The sequence below is a fragment of the Dermacentor silvarum genome, chromosome 5 (assembly GCF_013339745.2).
Source record: "Dermacentor silvarum isolate Dsil-2018 chromosome 5, BIME_Dsil_1.4, whole genome shotgun sequence".
Classification (NCBI taxonomy): domain Eukaryota; kingdom Metazoa; phylum Arthropoda; class Arachnida; order Ixodida; family Ixodidae; genus Dermacentor; species Dermacentor silvarum.
In genome coordinates this window covers 18,411,798-18,434,870 of record NC_051158.1, presented here as the reverse complement: position 1 = coordinate 18,434,870, position 23,073 = coordinate 18,411,798, and the positions used below count along the sequence as shown (strand labels likewise).

Genomic DNA, 23,073 nt, shown 5'->3' with positions numbered 1-23,073 from the left:
AATCATCTTAATGTTAGTTAACCGAAATTAAGTTTAATTATACTAAGTATCGTTTACTAAGCTTGTCTAGGCTTCAATACTTCTTTAATTAGGCTTAACCAACTACTTGGAGAAGTCGAATAATTATATGCCTATTAGCTTGCTTTCTGTATTGTCTAAAACAGTCACCAAGATAATTTCCAATAGAATCAGCGCAACACTTGAGTAAACCAAGAGAACTGGCTGGCTTCAGGAACGGATATTCTACGATGGATCACATCCATGTCATCAATTAGGTAATCGAGAAATCTGCGGAGTATAATCAACCTCTCTATATGGCTTTCATAGATTGTGAAAATGCATTTGATTCAGTAGAGATACCTGCAGTCATAGAAGCATTGCGTAATCATTTGGAGTACAGGCGGCATACGGGAATATCTTGGCAAATATCCACAGATTCCACAGCTACCTTGGTTCTCCACAAGAAAAGTAGAAAGTTACCTATCAAGAAATGGGTCAGGCAAAGAGACAATCTCTCCAATGCTATTCGCTGCATGCTTAGTATTCAAGCCATTAGACTGGGAATGCTTAGGAGTGAGGATCACCGGCGAATATCTCGGCAACTTTTGGTTTGCAGACGACATTGTCCTATTCAGCAACAATGGGGACGAATTAGAACAAACGATTCAGGACCTTAACAAAGAAAGTGTAAGAATTGGGTTGAAGGTCCATATGAAGAAGACAAAGATAATGTTCAACAGCCTGGCAAGAGAACAAGAATTGAGGATCGCCAGTCAGCCTCTAGAACCTGTACAGGAATACGTTTATCTAGGTTTATTACTCGCAGAGGACCCTGATCATGAGAAGGAAACTTACAGAAGCATTATAAGGGATCGGAGTGCATACTGCAGGCATTGCCAAATCCTGACTGGTAGCTTGCCACTGTCGTTGAAAAGAAAAGTGTGCAATCATTACATTCTACCGGTGCTAACATGTGCGGCAGAAACTTGAAGGTTAACAAAGCAGTTCGCGAACACGGATCACACAAAGAGCGATGGAACGAAAAATGTTAGACCTAACGTTAAGAGACAGGAAGAGAGTGGTGTGGATCAGAGAGCAAACGGGGATAACCGCTGGACCATTACAGACAGAATGGGTGTCAAGAGAAGAGAAGCGTAGTCGAGGACGGCAGAAAACTAGGTGGGGTGCTGAAATTAGGAAATTTGCAGGTGGAAATTGGAATCAGCTAGCGTGAGACGGGGGTAATTGGAGATCGCAGGGAGAGGTTTTCGTTCTGCAGTGGACATGAAAATAGGCGTATGATGATGATGAATTGTTGCGGCAGCTGTAGTGACGTGATTTATTTCAACACTGACTGGATGGTATGGCCGACTGTATGGTGTAGTTGTTGCGGCAGCTATAGTGGCTTAATTTTTTTTGCACTAACTGTATGATATAGTTATTTGTCATGGCAACTGTAGTGCCCTGCTTTCTTTTTGCACCGACTGTGTATATGGTATGGCCGACTGTACGGTATACTTGCTGCGGCAAATGCAGTGACCTAACATGATACTTAGTAGCGCAAAACTAGAAATAAAAGACAACAGTGAAAGACGAGAGGAAAGGAAAGACGAGCGCTCCTTTCCTCTCGACTTTCACTGTTGTCTTCTATTTCGAGTGTTGCGCTACTAAGTATCACGTTCAGTAAACACCAACTCGCCCAAGAAGAAGTTATTTTTTGCACTAACTGTAAGTTATAGTTACTTGTTGTGGCATTTGTAGGGGCCTGCTTTCTTTCTATACCGACTGTATGGTATGGTCGACTGTATGGCATACTTATTGCGGCAGCTGTAGTGATCAGCTTTCTTTCTGCACGGACTGCATGGTATACTTGTGGTGGCAACTGTAGTGACCTACTTTCTTTACGCGCTAACAGTATGATATTTACTTGTTGTGGCAACTGTAGTAGCCTGCTTTCATTCAGCGTTGTATAGTTACTTGTTCTGGCAACTGTATTGCCTGCTTTCTTTTTGCGCTGATGGTTGCGGCAACTGTAGGTGTTCGATATGCTTTCCTAAGTGAAACCAAATGAAATCTTTTAATCTGCTGGTCTTACACCGGCTTTGTGTTTTTGGGGAAACATGGTAGCATTACTTGTGGCGCCGACTGTAGCGTACTACTTTCCTTCTATGCCTACTGTAACTGTAGATATTTTATAGTCATGATTATAAAACTCTGCAATCATACGTAGTCATTAGGAATTGCCATATGTAACCCCCATAGGGCCCCGTGAATACCTATGGAGCGCTCCATAACTCTCTTCCTGTCTCTTAACGTTAGGTCTAACATTTTTCGTTCCATCGCTCTTTGTGTGGTCCGTGTTCGCGAACTGCTTTGTTAACCTTCAAGTTTCTGCCGCACATGTTAGCACCGGTAGAATGTAATGATTGCACACTTTTCTTTTCAACGACAGTGGCAAGCTACCAGTCAGGATTTGGCAATGCCTGCAGTATGCACTCCGATCCCTTATAATGCTTCTGTAAATTTCCTTCTCATGATCAGGGTCCTCTACGAGTAATAAACCTAGATAAACGTATTCCTGTACAGGTTCTATGGTTCGCGTGTCACTCGTTACACGCGGACGGACAGATTTCTGAGGGAAGTAGCCCTGCTTACGCATGTATATGCGCAACATACTGCATTCGCTCACTCACTAGCTTTCTTACTCGGTGGCATGCTTGCATCTCGTACTTGCTCCGACCCATCGAAGTGGCTTAGCGGTGTTGCTCCCTGACCGCAGCGAGATCGGCACCCTCGTCCTGCAAACGCACATCACGCTCAGGGAGGCGCATCTCGGAGGCCACACAGATTGCCACACCTACCCGATCAGCGCCGTTGGCATCAAGAACCTCGCCAACAACACCGTGCCCAGGCTGGTGAGTTCCGGCCACCACAAATATAGCTGCGTGAAAGCTTTCTTGGACGGTCCCTTTTAATATGGTGGACTCTCCCCGCCGATACAAAGGCGGCGACTCTCGCGCAGCGGCGCGCTGGTCGCCGAACTGCTGTCGCTGGATGCTGTGTTTCGATGCGGGAAGGACCCTCCGTTGGTGGTAGAGGAGCCTTGGGGGCAACACACATGTCGAACACGCCGCTACAGACGTGTTTGTTAATGGATCTGTTCTCTACGCAAGTACACGATGAAAACACAAGCTCCGTGTAGATATCCTCACTGGCACAAATATATGCTTTCAAGCGCATCATGCCTTTATTCTATATTTATCCTATAGACTTCTGGCTATTCGCTTACATCGACAGTCATCGTCCGTAATTTTTGCATGTTTTTTTTATAAGCTTGCCTGCAACTAGTATTCTTTTGTGATAAGTTTTCCAATTCACTTCAAATGAGCGGATCACATGGCGAAAGAGGCCAGTTCCAACGTGAGAAAGCTGTGCTAATTTTCCTTTTCACATTCGGTCAGTGTGTCTTACACCGGTGTAATTTATTCATTGAGACATGTCATTGCTATTCCTGCATGGCGTGAACACCAACGGATGCCCTTTGGCGCCTAAATTCACATCTAGAGCACAAATTAGTGTCCGTATGCACTTAACGAATCCATATCCCAATATAAAATTACACCTAAGCTGTTTTAAGCAATTACTCAACAAACTATTGCGTCCTCTTTGAAGGATCACTTGTGATTCCGTCAGGCTCGTCTTGTTTGTAAGTCCCTATTTGCACAACATATTGAAATTGTCGCTTTATCCCTTTTTGAATTATTCGGTCACGTCGAGTGCTGTGCATACATGGTAGGCTGAGCTGCAAATGGAGCTGTTATAGGTTGTTGCCATCGTGTGTTAGGTTTATGTGCCTCTCCGAAGTCCTTGTCCTGATGCACAGTCCTGAACCACCCCTCTGGCTTGATGAAAAAACTGTCCTTGGATAGCATACGCTGCTGTGAACATCTCAGCCAAAGTTTGCAGTCGTGCGCGGCGTATGGAGCTCGCAAGCGGAGCGCGAAGTCACGTTTTTCTCAAGCACTCTCTTTTCAACAAAAGCCTTCTCCTCACTTTTCGGGCGCTATATTTCGTCATGTAGCATATTCCCTTACATGGCTGCTATTAGCCGATTTCTGGCATCAATCAAGTAGGAAGTTTGATCAAGTAGGAAGTTGCGTACATTTATTGACCCAGTTTAATAAACAGGCTGAAGCAAGAGAAAATCTGCGTTCAGATTTTAACAAGAATTACGTACTTGGGTTGAGTGGTTGTTTGGTATGCTGATTACCTTCTGCATGCTGTTCTGCTACATTTTTGCAAGATGCGCCTGATCAATATGTTGTATTTGTTACTGTAAAAGACGTGTTTATACATGCTGTGAAAACTGCTTGTTTGTTTCGGCACATTTACTCTTACGCTTTATAGTGTAAGGGAGTGGTCCTGTAAAAGCCAGCATGCACGAGTCCCGTAGATAAATCAATTGGGATTGCATATCTATAATTACTGAGCAAATTGGCCTCCGAGCCTATGCGAGCGCTTGGCCGCAGCGTAGTGTACCACGGCAGTTTAACAATCAAACCCGATGCGGTTAGAGCAAAGGGCATGACAAAGGTCAACCATTTGCGTACGATTAGGCTGTGGCAGTGACATAGGCAAATTAAACGTCCGGCGGAAGCGGAATGATTGTAAGAAAAAACTGCGCAGGCATTCAACCATCATCGCGGGAACGACATGAAATATTCCCCGAGCGGTCTGCACTTTTTTGTCCTACAAATAATTGTCCGGTTGGTAGTGCAGAAACCGTCAGTTTACTTCGTAGTGAAATGGTATAAGTAACTCCGCCCGCTCGGCAGCTGCCTTGTCCCAGAGCGAAGCTTCAGGATGGATGGATGGATGCTATGAGCGTCCCCTTTGAAACGGGTTGGTGGGTGGCGCCACCAAGCTCTTGTTATTATTTTGCCTAATTTCCTACATTTATTTTTTTACAAACACACAAATACAAAGAATTCCAAGCATTAACCTTTTTGAACAATTACTGGGAACTCTGTCTCTGTACGTCTCCATTGTTTGTGGTCTCCCTACTTTTCTGACACCAAACCTCCAACCGCCTCTTACTAATCTCTATAGCGGACATGTTTACTTTGCCCCTGCTATCCCTGAACCCAAGGGCTTCAAGGAGGTCAGAGGAGCCTAGCTGGGTAATTTCTTCACATTCTAATAAAACACGTTCCACCATTTCTCTAGCTTTACCACAGCAAGCACGTACATGCGTCTTCGTCCTTGGTGTATCTTGCTTTAGGTGATGATTTTTTTGGTATCGCCTTCGAAACGGGGCGGCGACAAATAGTCACCTAGCCTGCTTGATTTAACCAGGTATACTATACATGTTCTTTATCTAGTATTTTTGTATACCTTTCATTCATTTTTTTCCTCAAAAAATTACCTTGTAGCGCTACCTATGATTTTAAGAGATCAGGTCGTATCCAGCTTTTCCCTGCTTTTTCCACTAGTACTCTAAACGTCTCTTGCTTATCTCTACGGCTGATCTGTTGATGTTCCCTTCCACTTTAAACCCAAGCGCTTCTGGGAGTTGCACGTTACCTACGGTTCTCGCTGGGTGGATCCCGTCGCATTCCATCAGGATGTGCTGAGTGGTCTCTGGATCTTTACTGCAGCATACACATGCCTCATCTAGTTCGAATATTTGCTCCGGTATGTTTTGGTCCTTAGGCAACCGGCTCGAGCCTCAAATAGCAAGGCACTGCCCTTTGTATTATCGTACAGATTTTCCGTTCTCATTTCTTTCTTCTCATGCTTGTAAATCTCCATTGTCCTTTTTTGTTTCCATTGTTTGCATCCAATTCACGGTCTCTATTTCTCTCACTTTCTTTCTGATGACTCCTGGTTGTCTATTTGCAGTTTCGATTATCCTGTGCTTGGTTGACAACTTCCTTGACCATGTTCATCCATGTTCCTGAGCTTTTCTTCAAGACTAATTTTGCTCTGTGCTTTTCTGACTTCAAAAGAGGCCCAACCCATGTCACCCTGCACTGCCTCATTTGTGGTATTACCGTGGGCTCCCAAAGCCAACCGGCCTACTGATCTTAGGTTAACTTCCAAACCCGACAAGATATCTGATTTTAAGCATAGAATGGCATTTGCGAATGTTAGCGCTGGCACCATTACTCCTTTCCAGATTCCACGCACCACCTCATACTTATTGTGGCCCCACAGTGCTCTGTGTTTCATTATTGCTGCATTCCGCTTCCCCTTTATTTTCAGATTATCTTGGTGGTTGTTTGAGTAATTCTTTCCTTCGTTTATGTGTACGCCGAGGTACTTATATTGCTTCAATATGGGTATTACTTGCCGTTGAATTGACACCACGAAGTTACTCGTCTCTTCATTAAATATCATAATTCTTGATTTATCTGTGCTAAACTTAAGGCCTAGATTTGTCGGTGTATTGCCACTGATATTCGCAAGTGCCTGCAAATCTCTTGTATTGTCCGCTAGTAGCACAATGTCGTCTGGGTACATCAGTCCAGGGACCTTCTGTTGCACCATTTGTCCATTACACTCATCAAATAAATCAAAACCTAATTCGCTGTTTTCCAGTCGTCTTTCTATACCCTTAACGTAAAGCGTGAACAACAATGGTGACCAAGGGCATCCTTGCTTCATTCCTTGGTGAATTCCCAACATTTCATTATCTTTTCGACCTTCCCATACTACTTGTACTTGGTTGTCACTATATATCTCCCTCAACAGCTCCACGAAAGCGTCATCTATGCCTTCGCGCTGAAGAATATCCCATAACAATTCCCTGTCTACGTTGTCATAAGCTCCTTTAATATCTAGAAATGCTATCGATAAGGGTCTTTTCTGAGCTACTGAAATCTCTATGCACTGAGTTAGTACAAACATATTATCCTCTAAGCGTCTGCCTGGCTTGAACCCATTCTGTAGTTCCCCCAATACCTTGTTTTTCTCCGCCCACTTCGACAGTTCTAATTTTATGGCTTGCATTGCCATTCCATATATCACTGACGTTACTGTAACTGACCTGTACGAGCTCGTCTTTTCCTTATCTCCTTTGCCTTTATAGATAAGGTTCATCTTGCTTTCATGCCATCCAAAGGGAATTTTCTTTGTTCTAATCACTTGCTCTATGGCATTAGCCAGCAGTGCCTTGCTTTTTGGACCGAGGTTTTTGATTAGCTGTATTGATTAGTTGTATAGGTGGAACGTCTGCCATGACCCCTCTCGGCAGGCAACATGCAGCGCTTAAGCCCGCGCCCTCCTCTGAGCCCACTACAAAGCCTTCTAGTACACTGCAGTGGTGATATGAGCACGCTGGCGGCGGTTGTTTGCGCTGCTGGTTGTGTTGGTTGGCGATTTTATATTCTCACTGCATGTGCCCTTTTCACTGTACGCTTGCACGTGGGAGGCTGTCAAGGCGTTTCGCGTCAGGCCCAAGTTTTGCGGCACGGATACAGCTGAATTGTAAAAGCAGCGCAAAAATAATGGCAGAACAAGACAGGGAAGCACACAGGACGGGCGCTGAACCTGACTGGGTTATTGCACACAAGAAAGTATAAATGCAAAAAGTCTGCCTGCGCACGCACTCTGATGCTACTGGTATTTGCCACCTATTTAGAGGAGGCCGATTTCACAATTATGCCGGGTGACAGATGGGGCGGAAGTGCAATGTGAGCTTCAATACGAAACGCCACCAAGGCCTTACGAAGGTGGATGTCCAGCGAAGCAACAACTGCTGAGGGGGGCATGCAATGCTTTATTGCTCACTCCAGCCCTGTGCCGGAATACCACGGCAATATGACCAGCGGCAGCAGGCCGTCGCTGGTCGTATTGCCGTTTCTTTTCCCTTTGCTGCTCCTCGTATTCACGCTGCTCCTCGGGAGTCCTAACTTTGCGTTACCGACCCATAGCGGTGCTGCAACTAGAATCCGTTGCTAGGCTCGTTTTTTGATATATGAACGGCTAGTGACGTCACCCCCCACGTCCCAAGCTGCCGTCACCGCGGCATCTTGAGAAACAGTGACGTATGCGGGGAGCGCTACGTGCTTCGAATCGTTAGCAGGATCGTCTTATCAATTATGTTGTTTGAATGTTTGTTGTGGGCTTGTTCTTTATTGAAACGAATGCTGTGCTGTATGTCATAGGCGTGATACCAAAGAATGTATGCACTTTTCGCTTCAATCGCTGAAGGTTTTCTTTTAAGCGAAGCTTTATAGGCTCACAAGTGTCGGCGGTGGTGATGGCGGCAGCGGGGTCACGCTGAAAAGTGGGCCGATTCTCGCGATAGTGCCGAAAGGGTCCAAGATCAATGGCACATACCCGAGACAAAAAAGAAGAGAGAAAAGAAAGAAAGAGAGAGAGAAAAAGAAAGAAAAAGAGAGACAGAGAGAAAGAAAGAAATAAAGAGAGGGATAGAGAGAAGGAGAGAACGAGAGAGACAAGGAGAGAAAGAGAGAGAAGGAACGAAAGAGAGAAAAAACGACAGAAAAAAATAAAGAGAAAGAAAGAAGGAGAGAAAGAGAGAGAGAGAAACAAAGAAAAAAATCGTTTCGAAGGTCACACACGGCAAGCTTCGCTTACCCCCATTTTCTCTACAGGGGAAGGGCTGGTGATTTTGGATGCGAAAAATCCCCACTAACTAGAGGATAACAGCTTCGCTGTAAAAAATCATGACCATCCTCACAAGCCCCTGACGCTTACGCTTGACAGACCATCGCCAACATATGCGCCTCGATAGGTCCGCTATCTTTCATGTATATGCAAGTTTGCTAACGACATCCGACACCTCAACAGCGACCATAAGGCGTGCTGATGCCTTGCGGACGCCGTGACTTCACCATCAGATATCCGGCTCCGCTCCACGTGCGGACACTCGCTTCGCAGAAAGCTGCGAAGAGTGTCCGATTTCCCTCAACTCCGCTCATCTGCTACGTCACTGGGGTTCGAAGATAATGTGGTACTTGATGACGTCGTCTGCTATACTTCCACAAGTACCCGGAGACTTTCCAACGCAGCAGCTTTTCAACGCACTTCACCATGTTGCCCATCATCCCGGCAGTTGTGCATCGTGCTGCAAGTGTTCTGGGATGAGTGTACGCGACCGTGGGTGCTTGCATGTGCACTTTGGCAACGTGCCCAAGAAGTTCCGCAAACCTGACCATAGGTTCGATGTTGTCATCATTGACATCAAAGGCCACTATCACCATGCCAAGGCTGCCAACACCCGCTCACCTGTAGCCCTTAAGGTCCCCAGATGAAACTTGTTTTATCTATAGGTACCTTAGTAGCCCTGTAGTGGAAGCGCCATCGGAGTGACCGGTGATCGTACGGTTTGTGGGGATGCGCGACTCTCACGCGTCCCCTGATGTTGTTTTCCCCGCATGTCTCCTGTAGTCCGGCTTCTCCGCGTGGCTAAGCCCGGCAGCGATCGTGGTGGTTGCGGCGCATTGCGGGAGATGGCGCGAGTGTCGCGATGTATGTCGCCGCCGAACGGCGGGGTGACTTGGGATAAAAAGGTCGAAGGCGCTCTCTTTTAGGAGCGAAGCTCCTTATAGCGGCACCCGTTCCGTCCCCGTCGTCGTAGTAGTAGTGTGTAACCAGTCTGAGAAAATGAGAAAAAAAATTCCGAAGTTGTGTCCGTAGCGCGGAATCGAACCAGGGACCCATCGCTTCCAAGCGCGCGGCGTTAGCCCACTACGCCACGAAGCGCACATAGACACGCGCACCACGATGGCAATAAATACCCAACATTAACGAAAGGCCGCGTTTCTAGCGCGTTTCTAACGCGTTTGTGCTAGCGCGTTACGGCCCGTGTAAGAAGCTGGTGTAAGACGCTGTGGCCTCTCCGCCTTACCTTCAACGCGTTTCGAACGCGCTGCCCAAGGCGGTGGCAAGTCAAGTTCAAGTCGAGGAGCGTTTATGAATACGGGGGGTATACTCTCTCAGCAGTCATGTGATGGCGTCGGCAAACGCGGTGCACGTTCCGGCATGTGTAAATGGCTGCGTAAGACGCTGTGGCCGCTCCCCCTTACTAGAGAGTACTGCACGTTTCTAACGCGTTTGTGCTAGCGTCCCCTTAAGCTGGAGATCCGATGATTCCCTCCGGAGCTTCGCCCACTCATCATCATTCACCCCGTGGATATGCTGTGATATTTTTTGGCTTAGGATCGGCGACGAACACGCGCACGAACGCTTCGCGCGTGCCCGGCCCGCATCGCGCGCCCGTCGCGCGAGGCTAAGAGCAGGACACCGATATGGACGAACACGGATCGTTCGAGCGTGCCACCGTTCGCGTGACTGTACACGTGAACGACTAGGCGATGGTGTCATAGCATGGGGCGAACGTATTCGCTCGCTATCGGGTCGCGGTGAGTCGGACTTCCTTGATTTGTCGCGCGCCCATGTGAATGTTCTATTGGTTGTAATTCGGCTAGTGTGTATTAGTGTACGAAAGGTGCAATAAATGCCCTTTTGATTGTTTGCACTACTGTGTTGTCGCTCCTTTGTCCCAAGAGCACATGTGAGACCCCACATCTGGCTGCCCAACGTGGACCTCTTGGGGCATCGGACGATAATTTTAACAGTTTTGCTCGGTTAGAGATGTTTAAACCGAAGCGTAGTCCTAGCGTGGATTTTGATCGCTAGTGTCGGCGGTGTGCTTTCTTGAGCGAGGCGACAGTTGCTGTAGCGTGTTTGAACTTTTCAACATGCTAAGCCTTTTCGCGAGTGTTTTGAAGTACACTCGTCGGTACGAGAGCCACGTGGTCTGCATCCTGGGAGAGCGAGGCCTAGCGCCCGCGGAGCATTGGCAAGCCTGAAGCGAGTGAGTACGGAAGCCTTGTGGGTGGTCCGAATTTCCTATGTAAATAGCTTCTTCTATCTCTTTGACTTCGGAAGTCGCGGCTCAGGGAGCCGGGTGGCCGCGGGCCACGGGTGCCGCTACGGGCTGACTGGTATTGCGGCCTGGCACCGGGCGCTCCGACACCGTCTGGGACGGTGGGCGCCGTCAACTCGGATGCTGTGTATGCCGAGCGGGGTAGGACTGCCTCACAGAGCTAACGTCTCCGCGCGGCTGCCTGTTGTGCCCATTTTGGGTGATGTTTTTTTTTTTTTTTGGATGCCGGTTGTTGTCAGGGTAGCGACTCATTAGGCCTAAGGCTTTACGAAGCCGCCTGTCGCACGTGGAGGGACACAACCTGGTGGACCGTGGTGTTGAGGTGTCGCACTTTGCTTCCCTCATTCTAGTTAGCCTCCCACGAATTGAAATTACTCGTTCGACTCAAGAAAGCAAGCTTTGTTCACCTGAACTTAGCATCTAGAATGCCGACCGAAATTTCGCTAGCCGAATTGAACATCGTACCACGTGGGCGATGCGTGTGCCGAATTCCTCTCCCTTGCACTGCTTTAGTGTTTGTCGAGTGCGTTGAGTGTACGCAGCGTGAGCGGAGTCACCCCTGGTTTGCTGTCACCTGCACATCATCTGCGCTGCTGCCCCGGCCCACGAACGAGCCACCCCTGGCAATGGAGATGCCTGTGGCCAGTTCGGCGCAGCGACTTCGGCGGCCGCCTATGTCAGGCTTGCAACGCTCGGCGGCTGGGAAAAGAGCCGGCAGTCACCAACGGCTACTGCGGCTCTCGTCAGCAGGGCGCGTCGGCGCAAGCGACGCTTGCTCGTGCCGACTTCTGCGTCGCCGTTTCCGGAGTCCTGTGCTGGAGTCGTGTCATCGAATCTGCAGAGCTGGTGCTGGGACCAACGGACGCCAGCGGTGAACCCCAGAGACAATGTCGGCTCGCATGTTATGGAAAGCGCGTGGACATTTTTCGCCGGAGTATGTATAGTGATTTAAAGTTGGGGGGATGTGGGGATGCGCGACTCTCACGCGTCCCCTGACGTTGTTTTCCCCGCATGTCTCCTGTAGTCCGGCTTCTCCGCGTGGCTAATCCCGGCAGCGATCGTGGTGGTTGCGGCGCATTGCGGGAGATGGCACGAGTGTCGCGATGCTAGCGCCGCCGAACGGCGGGGTCACTTGGGAGAAAAAGGTCGAAGGCGCTCTCTTTTTGGCTTAGGATCGGCGACGAACACGCACGAACGCTTCGCGCGTGCCCGGCCCGCTTCGCGCGACCGTCGCGCGAGGCTAAGAGCAGGACACCGGTATGGACGAACACGGATCGTTCGAGCGTGCCACCGTTCGCGTGACTGTACACGTGAATGACTAGGCGATGGTGTCATAGCATGGGGCGAACGTATTCGCTCGCTATCGGGTCGCGGTGAGTCGGACTTCCTTGATTTGTCGCGCGCCCGTGTGAATGTTCTATTGGTTGTAATTCGGCTAGTGTGTATTAGTGTACGAAAGGTGCAATAAATGCCCTTTTGATTGTTTGCACTACTGTGTTGTCGCTCGTTTGTCCCAAGAGCACATGTGAGACCCCACAGGTTCGAGCATCCAAGTGGCGCGCCTACAATGACCCGTGAAATAAAAATAAAGAAAAAAGGGATCACTCCCAGAACCCAACAGATGTTTCGTCGCATCTGTCTCGCATATACGCTCCACAGTCATTTCAATAAGTTATATGCGCGACTTTTTTTAGCGAGTAATCCGCATTGTTTACATGGCGTTATATGGGCTCCACATTGGAGGTAATCTGAGTTTGTACGGCGGCGGCAAAAGTGCTGCCGAATATAAGTGCCACGCTGCTGCAATGCAGCCTGCGTGGGGGCGTCACTACGAATTTTCTTTAAAACGTAGGTATTAATGATTATATACTGACAATTATCTCGCGTAATTTAATAGAATACATCTAGCCAGTAATTCGTAATGGCTCTTTCTCGAGCCGCACTTCACCTCGTTTCGAGCTGTAGGTACGGCTGATGTAAAGCCGCCTACATGGGAGCCCCCAAGCGGCCGAATGACCCGGACGTCAGTGATGAACAGCAGCCATCAGGCAGATGTTAAGCACTTCCGTACAGTATGAGAAGTCGCTTATCGCTGTCGTTCATGTATCATTTACTCAGACTGGCATAAATCTGCGAAAGATCTTCTTTATTTTGCGAATCGGCCTGACCGTGGCATGGTAGCTGCCAGCTGTCTCGCCGAATAGCTCATACATAAAAGGATTGGAACTCGGCCCCCATGCAAAGCAAATCGATGCTCTAACCATTAGACCCCAATCACACTCCTATCCTACCAACGCCAACTAGCTGAAAGAAATTGATGGCGCAAACCTGACGAAGACAACGACAGGGCGGGCGCCCGTCTTGTCGGTGTGTTCTTTGTCCTCGTGCGCCGTGAATTTCTTCGAATGAAGACCCACCAACTATAGCTCGAACCAAGTTTCTGCTGGGGCCAACTAGCTCTTCGATACCGCGCGCGTTGGTTATGATTTTTGTACTATGGTACCCACAACAACGGGGGATTGACCATGCAGCAGCCGGTGCACATAAAGCGTGATAAGAATAAATGCGTAATAGTTGTCGCACTGCGTATACCATGGGTGCGCGAGAGCACACGCTCGCGAGCCATTTACGCCAATTAAAAAAGCACGAATGAAACGGCACAAGTTTATAGCATTTCATTAAAAGATTCAGAAAGCCTGGCTTCGCATAGACTCCATGAGCAAGCTATACGGGGGACTTTGTAATGCTATGCCAGCAAACGAATAGGACAACGATAAAAAAAAAGGTGACATAGATTCCAAAATGTGCGTTTGATTTGCACAATTCAAAAGGGATGAGCTTTTTGGTTTTTAAATATCCAAACACATTAATCCCATTAATATCTTCGCACGTGCGTAACCATTGAGAATTGTGGCCTTTACAACGCAAAAGTTTGTTGAAAATCAATTCGCAGTGTCCCAAAGTCGTTTGAAAGCAGGACAAAACCAGGTTGATCAATATCGTGTAGTCCGATACTGGCTGAACGGCCACATGTGCAGTCCCTGCAGACACTATAGCCCCCACCTATATATTAAATGTTGTTTGGAACTTGGTCGACGCTTGCCACCCGATCTCGGAGGCCAAGAAAGCGCGTGATCGTTCGCAGGAGGTGGCCGAGCACGCGCTGAACTTGAGTCGCAGCTTAGGAGACAAGTTTCGCATCGTGTTCTCCTCCACCATGGGCGTCATGGTGTACAAGCAGATGCAGGGCCAGTTTATTCAACGTTTCCGGCAGCCGTGCTCAACGTGGAACATGGGTGACTATGACGTCACTTGCGACCCCGAGTTGGAGAAGAAGCTCGATGAAAGCGACCTAGCATCGTACGCCACTGAGAAGAAGGGCATGTACCTGTTCTCCTTCGAAGATGAGAAGTCGCTCACGATGAAGGTGGGTTTAGCTGCGCATTCCCTGTAGGGGTTAGCTGGACCGCGTGTTTTCCACCGAGAGCTGGCATAGATATGGCTTGACCACTAGTGTCTTTCGCAGGCTGTCACACGGGAGCGCTTATATATAACTAATATTGAAAGCAGATTCGATAGTAATATTAAGCCACTTTTTTGTGATTGGAAATGCTATAAGCGAAGAATATGTGCTATACTGCAAAATTTAACTTACTATCCGCGATCTCATGCTGTTCAGGTGTAATGACCGCGCAGTTGTTTATGCGTGTGTATGCCTGTGCCATCCACCTCACCTGTGCAGCTGCCGTCGTTTGTTCCGAGCTTAATGGACGGAAGTAGTGCATTAATGGCGACATGGTCGGACGAAGAGACTAAGGCATACGTGGGGTGCCTCGATAGTACCGCTTCTCGCCGTTTAGGATGGTGACACGTTCGTCGTTGTGGTACAAAAACGCCGTATAGCTGCTTGAAGAAAAAACAACGCAAAAGAGACGAGGACGAAAAGAAGACAAGTACAACAGACGGGCGCTACGATGGGACATGGTTGAACTTGTGAAGACCGGAAAGAGCCCAGTGTAGAAGAAATCTGAAGCAGCAGGAGCTTGATGTGGACGAGTTGGTGTAACATACTCCTGCTGATTCAGATTTCTTCTACACTGGGCTCTTTCCGGTCTTTAGCGCCCGTCTGTTGTACCTGTCTTCTTTTCGTCCTGATCTCTTTTGCGCTGTTTTTTTCTTCAAGTATGCTAGACAAGCTCGCCCAAATCAAGCTCCTACCGTATAGCTGGACTGTTGCGAGTAAACTGCGCAATCTTTCGTTTAGTGCGCGTCAAGTTGGAACGCTGCTCTTGCCCAGCTGAAGGAGATGTTTTTTGCCGCGAATTAAGACACTCGCAAAACGAAGAAACATAGACGATGGTAGGGGCGGCATTTCAAACTGATTTATTTTGGGTGCTGACCCAGGAATATATAGACATACACGCATGCGCAGGCTATTCACAAACCTATGATATCCAGTTGTCGAACATTCTCGTTTCCGATTGGTAAAGGATAACAAACGTATCGCTATACAGCCTGAGCTTTCCTTTTTTATATAATAAGCTTCCCCTAGCTCACGTTCTGTCTGATTTCTGCTTCTACCGAAATCTCCTCAAAACGAGATTGTGTGAATACTGGATATCACAGGTTTGTCAATAGCCTGCGCATGCGTGCATGTCTATAAATTCCTGAGTCAGCACCCAAAATAAATCAGTTGGAAGGGCCGCCCGCGCCGTCGTCTGTTTGTTCCTTTTATGTGCGTTTAATTTGCGGCAAAAAGCATCTCCTTCAGCAAACACCAACTAGGTCAACAAACAGTTCTTTTAAAACAAATATATTTCTCAGCTGCCGAATAAATCTCGCAGAGCGTCAGCGTGTGTCCATTGAACGTTTGTCGTTTTACGAGCTATATCCGACTTCGCGTCGCTTGCGTCTTTAGCACAGGTGCTCTTGAATATGCAAAATGGACATAGTTATTCTCTGTATAGTCCGAGTGCGTGAAAGGCCAGCGGAGTCTTGAAGTGTTCCGTAAGTGATAAATAAGCGCTGCCATAACACTACAAATGCTCGCGGTCTCTTTTTGTGCCGTCTGCAACGGAATACGCCATTTTTCCTCGGCTCGCCTTGGGCACCTTGGATGCGACGCTCTCTTGTCCTGGCTCGTGATGATCGATTGCGTTATTGCGGTTGCAATGAATTATTTAATTTGTGGTAAAATATATCCTGTTCGTTACTACAACACACTGTTATTTTCAAAACAATGCTTAAAATAAGAATTATATGTTGTACCTATACTGATAATTCTATTGCCACTGGCATCAATTCAAAAGCACACTTTTTCTTTCTCGTGTAGCTGCGCGCCTCCAAAGTGACACTCAGTGATGCCCACAGGGACGCTAAATTTGCCCGTCTGGTGCAACCACGTGGCCACGTTTTCTGGATGACTTGCTGGTTTTTAAAGTGTTTTAGAATGCTTCGATCGCTTACGACTACTACACTTTACTAGTTTTACGAATCACGTACAATTTAGCCCTTTATACTGAGATAACCATAGCTGACACCGAGTTGAGATTTGGAGAAAATAGAGGAGCATCACGGTGATATGGATGCAATATTAAAATGTGCTTGGTTTATGATTTCAGAGTTATGCAAGCGTCATACGCATGGTTTTCGTTTGTCCCGAGAAAACTAAATGCGAGCCAGAGTTAAAATTGTCACAAAAGCGGGGAGGGGGGGAGGGGTCCGCATCATGACTGAATAATGAATAATAATAATAATCAATCAATCAATCAATCATTTATTGATCATGCCCAGGAACAACCGTGAGGTCTAGGTACTGGCACGCGTACACATAGAATCAATGAATAAAAATAACAATCTTGAAAAGAAAAGTGTACATACGTGTAACCGTAGGCGCAAAATGCATACATAAGAAACAGGAGGAGAAGGGAAGTTGAACAATATGGTGAAACTAAGACACAACAACGGAAAGCTCAGAGCAGAACAAAGACAGAGTTGTGAAAAATATCAAGGTCATGAAAGTGGGCGTTATAAAGACTCTGTATTTTGTGGACGGTTGAGTGTTGTTGGTGACAGGCAGCAACATGGAAAGGTCTGTGTTCTCTGGTGATCTTGCACGTAATACGAAACATGATACAACTGAGGAGTTCGGGGCACATGAGGATACCGTGAAGGAGTTTGAAAAGGAAAAGCAGGTCAGCGCAATTACGTCGGCAGCGAAGTAAGGGCAATGACAAAAAGTTGGCCGCATATCTGCTTGCTTCGCTGCAAATGACATCGAAAGACGATAGTCTTCTGCCACCCCTGATAAGTAACACCCTCTCTTGTCCACCCTCCCACCCCTCACGCTCTTCCCCTCCCCTCTCACTCCTCCCATGATGGATGCAATGGAGATTTTGCTGAATTCAATTCAAATTTACCGCGTTCGCCCTGCTCTCGCGCCATCTGTTGGGACCTTTTATTACCGTTGACTTAAAGCCGGCTGCAGAGCCGCGGCTTCAGTCGGCTTCTTTTAACGCGTAGCGTTTCCTACACCATTTCTAACGCATTCGACGCCATTTCTAACGCATTGATATTTCATTTACTAACGCAAAAACCAGTACAATATGTATTCCTAATTAAATGAACGCTACGGATTACGGTTATGTGCCTCCAAACTCTATACTGCTAAATTAGCCATCCTATACTCCGTTTCATACATCAGCCAGGTACAACGCTGTAAAAGCTGCGCAAGAAGTACGACCATTAAAATGTATTACTCCGTGCGTTCCGTCTATATGCAGCGGTCTATGCTTCGCTGCGCGCCAGCGGCGTTTGCTCGCGCGAGCTTGCACGTGAGGCTGCAGCGACGGGCTGCAAATAAAACGCGCATAGCATGGCGTTTTCAGCGCAGCTTAAGAAACTAGGGTCTTTAGAGTTACGTATCTATGTATTTTCTATTAAAGGAACACACCTCCTAATACTTACCTAGTGATGTTGCGCCTCAGATATGCGTAATATTTACTTTGTGATCGATAACGTTCACAAGTATGAACAGCCGTACCAGTTTAAGTAGTGTGGGCGGTAAGCAAGTGGTCCAATTTTGGCCGGGTGGCTCAATCGGGTGACAGACAGACAGACAGACCAAATTTTCAGCGTTTAAGTTCCCCAAGAAAGACTATCGTCTTTAATAATCCAACAGTGCTAGAGCAAGACCCAGGGTCCGTGTTAGCAAAGCGGTGATGATATATGCTTAGAAACTTTTTCTGGACCCGATCTATAATATGTCACCGTTGGATCTAGAGATGCCGTTCCAGACGACCGACGCGCATTCGAGTTTAGGAAGACAGATAGTTGTGTACAACTTGCGGAACGGTGTAGGAGAATTGGATTCTCTCGATAGTCTTTGTGTGAGCTGAAAAGTGTAAGGTTGTATCAAAAAGTACACCCAGATCATTGATCTCACGGACCTTACACAATGCTACAGAATCTACCGAATAAGAAAAAGAAATGCTTGGTGTTTTGCGGGTGAAAGTCATGACTTTGGTCTTAGCAGCATTCAAGGTGCACCATTTATAAATAGAAAACAGGTCAGACTGCAGGATGCGACAACCATCAACAGTGTAAATTGCCCTAAAAATCTTCGTCATCGGCATATACAAGGAATGAAGAATGCAAATGGCGGAAAGAACGCCATTCATAAAAATTTCAAAAAGAAGTGATCCTAACACTGATCCTTGAGGGACGCTGCTAGTTGCCATGTAAGAAGAAGACGTTTGGCCATTGACGTTAACATAACATGATCTATCAATAAGATAACTCCGCGAGAGATTTACGATTGCTGGTTCAACGCAAAGTGTGTAAGCTTGATCAGGAGCAGTGAGTGGTTGACCACATCAAAAGCTTTGCTGAGGTGACAAAAATGTCACAGTTTCGCCCTAAGGGCGAAGCAATGAATACGATAGCAACACAGCAATGTCATACGAAGTAAGGTGAGTGGCTTTGGCAGCAATATGAATTGTAGTAAACATGAGCTGATTAAGTAAGCAGGTGTGCTGCGGCGTAAGTAGACCGACATGAAGAGAGACTCGATGACCACGAGAAGGCGCGTGTGAAACGGTGGTGTTGATGAGAAGCGCTTCCCGTGGGCAGCGCGTGCGAAGGGACACACCTGTAGTGCTGCACTGCCGATCCGGGCAGCATTGCATGTGTAGTGTGCGTTGGAAAATGTGGCCCGACTATTACTAACTGAATGAACAAGCGTGGTGTGAGCGCGCACAAACAAACATGAATAGATCACACTGAATGACTGCAGACAACGACTGTCAAAACGCTGGCAGCGAGCGCATACGCCGCCGCGGGCGAAGGTACGTGCGGTCTATCGCTTCAACGGAAACTGAGCGGCGAATGCACGGCGCATAAAGGTCAGAGCCATGTGGAGATAAGAGACGGTGCGGGCGAGCGAGCGACGAGCGCGGTTGTTGGCAGAGTAGAAGTGCGCCCCCCCCCCCTCCCTCCGCGCTCCCTCCGTGCTCCCTCCGGCGCTGGCTTCCCGCTTCCTTGCTTGCGCGTGGGTGATTGAGTGCGTTCGCTCTCCGTGACAGCGCGCGTCCCCGCACGCTTCCGCTCGGGCATACGGCGCGCGGAGATTTTATCTATAGGGAACCTCACGGCGACGGCGACGGCGACGACGACGGCAGAAATCCGGTTGAAGTGTCCATATAATTGCTATCGCAATAATAAATGGTGTCAACTTGCCCCCTTTGGAGTACTGACGAGGAGATCTGTGTCATGAAACTTGCGAGATTTGTGATAGTGGAGCGGCCGGTGAGGAATCTATGCTGATTCGGGATCAGTGCGTTCTTTACAGTAAAAGACAATATGTTGTGAAGAGCAAGCTCAAAAATTTCAGACGTGGCACAAGAAGAGAAATGGAGCGATAATTTGAGATATCAATTTTACAGCCAGACTTAAAAAAACGCTTAACCTTGCACTCGGCCGCGCAACGCTCGAAACAGTGAAGCTGGGCGATCGTAGCCCAGCATTTTCCGGAAGTGCACGCGAAATTTTAATCTTGTTACTCATGATGATGATAATTTCTTTTCGCGCGTCTCGGACTTAGCCGTCACTGCGAGTTGCATAGCGCATCTTGCAACACCGACACCACGTTCCAATGCCGACACCGCGTTCCAGGAGACCCGCTCGGTGAATGGCTCTCTCTCTTTCGCTCTCATAGCGCGCAAAACCTCTTCACCTCGCAGAGCACGAGCGTATACGAACGCGCCAGCTGTCGACGAAGACGACTACGCTCGAACGCAATCGTATGGTTCGCATAAATGCATGTTCTGCAAGAGTGGCTGTGTAGTCTAGTGGTTACGACGCTCGCTCTGGGACAGGTACCACGCGGGCTCGAATCCCGCATCGGCAAGAAAGTTTGTTTTATTTTCTTTCTTGGTAGTTTATTAATACGCACCACAAATTACGGCTGGCTTAAACAGCTTCGCTGTTATACAGGAGAAACATGAGCAGTTTTCCACATGCGAGGGAAAGTGGAAGTACTCATAGAGTTATTAAATATAGATGTCAATACTGGGGCAAATATACTGCCGTAAGCTTTTAAAATTGCCTAAGGGATGCCATCGGGGCCGCAGGATAGGGAAGTCGAGAAGGCGAAAACTCTCTCCGCGATTACTAGAGTGCTTGCGGATATACTTCCAAAATTCTGCCGGCCGGTCGGAGGCGCTCTTCTCCAAGAATGCAATATATGAGTCGTGATCCCGCTTATAGAGGCGTTTGGAGAGAGTTCGAAAAAATCGGAATTCTTCTCTCCACTCATTAGGCACAGGACTTCTAGATTTACGGTGCACGCGATCTTTATACTTCAGGGCAGTTACACGTTCATATGAGAACCAGAGGGGATATTTAGACCGTTTAGGACTGTACTGAGGAATGTATTTGCGCATACTGCTCAAAACAAACTTCGTAAACTGATATATTTGGTGAACATTGATTCAATAATGCCAAGGGAGGAGCTCTGCCTCAAGGCTGACACAGAGGCAGTTATCTAAAGTATTTCCGTACCGCGCTCATTGGACATGGTTAGCCCTCTATCGATGGTTTGAAACGCCGTTCTAGAGACCTTCCGCGCCGCTCACGGACATACTGCGCTATCAGACTTGAAGTAGGAGAAATATATTTTAGTTTTCTAAGCAGTTCGTTTTTTTTCCCCGCGAGGCGGTGATTTTTAAACACGCTCCAAAGTTTCGCGATCGTCAAAGCAGAACCCAAAATTTTCCGGCTCCGGAAATGGCGCGCGCGCTTCGGTAGATCACAGATATCGCGATTCCGCTGCCTCTGCGGCTGATCTTATCGATACATCGAATAGCAGCGAGTCAGAGGATGCTGACTTTTCGTCGGACTTTGAGTCTGAGAGCGACGACGACGCAAACCCGCCCGCAACATCGGCGGCCGCAGCCCGGCACGCCCAACTGCATGCTTGCAGTTAAATTTTTGTAGCGAAATACCTGTTCAATGAAAAAGTTTGATTTTCCCGAAGATAGGGCCTAATAGACGGCAATACATTTTATATATCTCATAATTTTTGTAACATTTTTTCTTAGTGGAAGCGTGTCTCTACAAACTTTGTTCAATTTTATCGCACAATCTTGATTTTAACAATTTAAATATTTTATTACATGCATCTCGTTAATAAAACGTTTATGCGTGAAGAGTGCATTCATTTTGCTTTCTGTTTATGTATTACATTAAAAATTGAGTGCAGTAATTCCATCAGAAAAAAAAAAACATCTGCCGTTACATGCAAAAAATACTTATTTTCCCCATGGTAGGAAACGAGTTAAGTGAAGGGTGAAATTTATCGGGACGCACAAGCGAAATGTCAGAACGGGAGACATCTATAACTTGAGCATTTGAGAGGCAAAGGTCTAAAACGATGCCACAGGAATTGGCGATCAAGTTGTGCTGCTGAAGAGAACAGAAGGCCAGAAAGTCCAACAACAGACGGCATTTGTTCTCTACGCAATGATTGTAATGAGAATGTATAAGCGTGTTCTAATGAATTACTGGTGTGTTAAAATCACCAAGAAGGATTACTCTGTGCTTGATATGGGAGGATAAGGCACTTTCAATAGAAGTGATCACCTGACCAAGAACAAGACAAGAAATATTTGGTGGCACATAGAAAGTTCCGATTAACAATTTTTCACAGTGCGCTAGGCTGACTTCAAGTCAAATCGACTCCTGTACACTTTCTATGTTTTGCGCCTTACACATCTCAGTGAACTGTCCACAGCAATAAGTACACCACCACCTTTTTGTTCAATTCCGCTGTAGTCCTATTGTGTGTGTGCGTGTGTGTCTGTTACGCTTCTCTCTTTCTATGTGTGTGCATTTTTCTTTAACTTTCTGTCTCCCCTTACCCCTTCGCCAGTGCAGGGTAGCAAACTGGATATCTACCTCCCAGTTAACCTCCCTGCCTTTCCCATCTCATTTATCTCTCTCTCTCTCTCTCTGAAGTCTCGGTCACTGCGAAAAACGGGAAAAGCGGACGAAATGACATTGGCGAAGAATTCACGTGCCTTGGTGCGAAGTCCACGAATGTTTTGGTAGAAAATGTCCAGATTACACACCACTTTGATCTTTTGGGGTTTTCTCGGAAGCATGAAGCATGCCGTCGTGTAGCACCCCACGGAACAGCTTGAACAGGCATCCCATTGGCCACATAGACCGGTCGTTCAGACGCTTAAATGCTAACAACAACAACAACAACAACAACAACAACAACAACAACAACAACAACAACAACAACAACAACAACAACAACAACAACAACAACAACAACAACAACAACAACAACAACAACAACAACAACAACAACAACAACAACAACAACAACAACAACAACAACAACAACAACAACAACAACAACAACAACAACAACAATTGATATACAAGACTGTTATGCGACAAGGTCTGGATCATTAGCCATACGCTAGTTATGGATCCATGCAATTATACAAATAAAGATGAATGATTCAGACAAGGGCACAATCATTCTTGTTCTGCATTAAATATCACGAACGTTGTGGGAAAGAAAAGAAAGACAGAAGGGCAACCAAACAAAAACCAATAAAAGTCATATCATCTCACCCTACGGG

The 23,073-nt window shown here is 47.1% G+C and overlaps 1 protein-coding gene across 1 annotated transcript in view; it reads left to right on the top strand.

The window, feature by feature from the left end:
- The window catches only part of LOC119453980 (uncharacterized), a 91,055-nt gene that overhangs the window by 55,115 nt on the left and 12,867 nt on the right, over positions 1–23,073 (top strand). The window contains exons 17-18 of the mRNA XM_037716002.2: positions 2,780–2,915; positions 14,064–14,345. Of these exons, the coding sequence (XP_037571930.2) occupies positions 2,780–2,915; positions 14,064–14,345 (418 nt within the window). The remainder of the gene's footprint in view (positions 1–2,779; positions 2,916–14,063; positions 14,346–23,073) is intronic.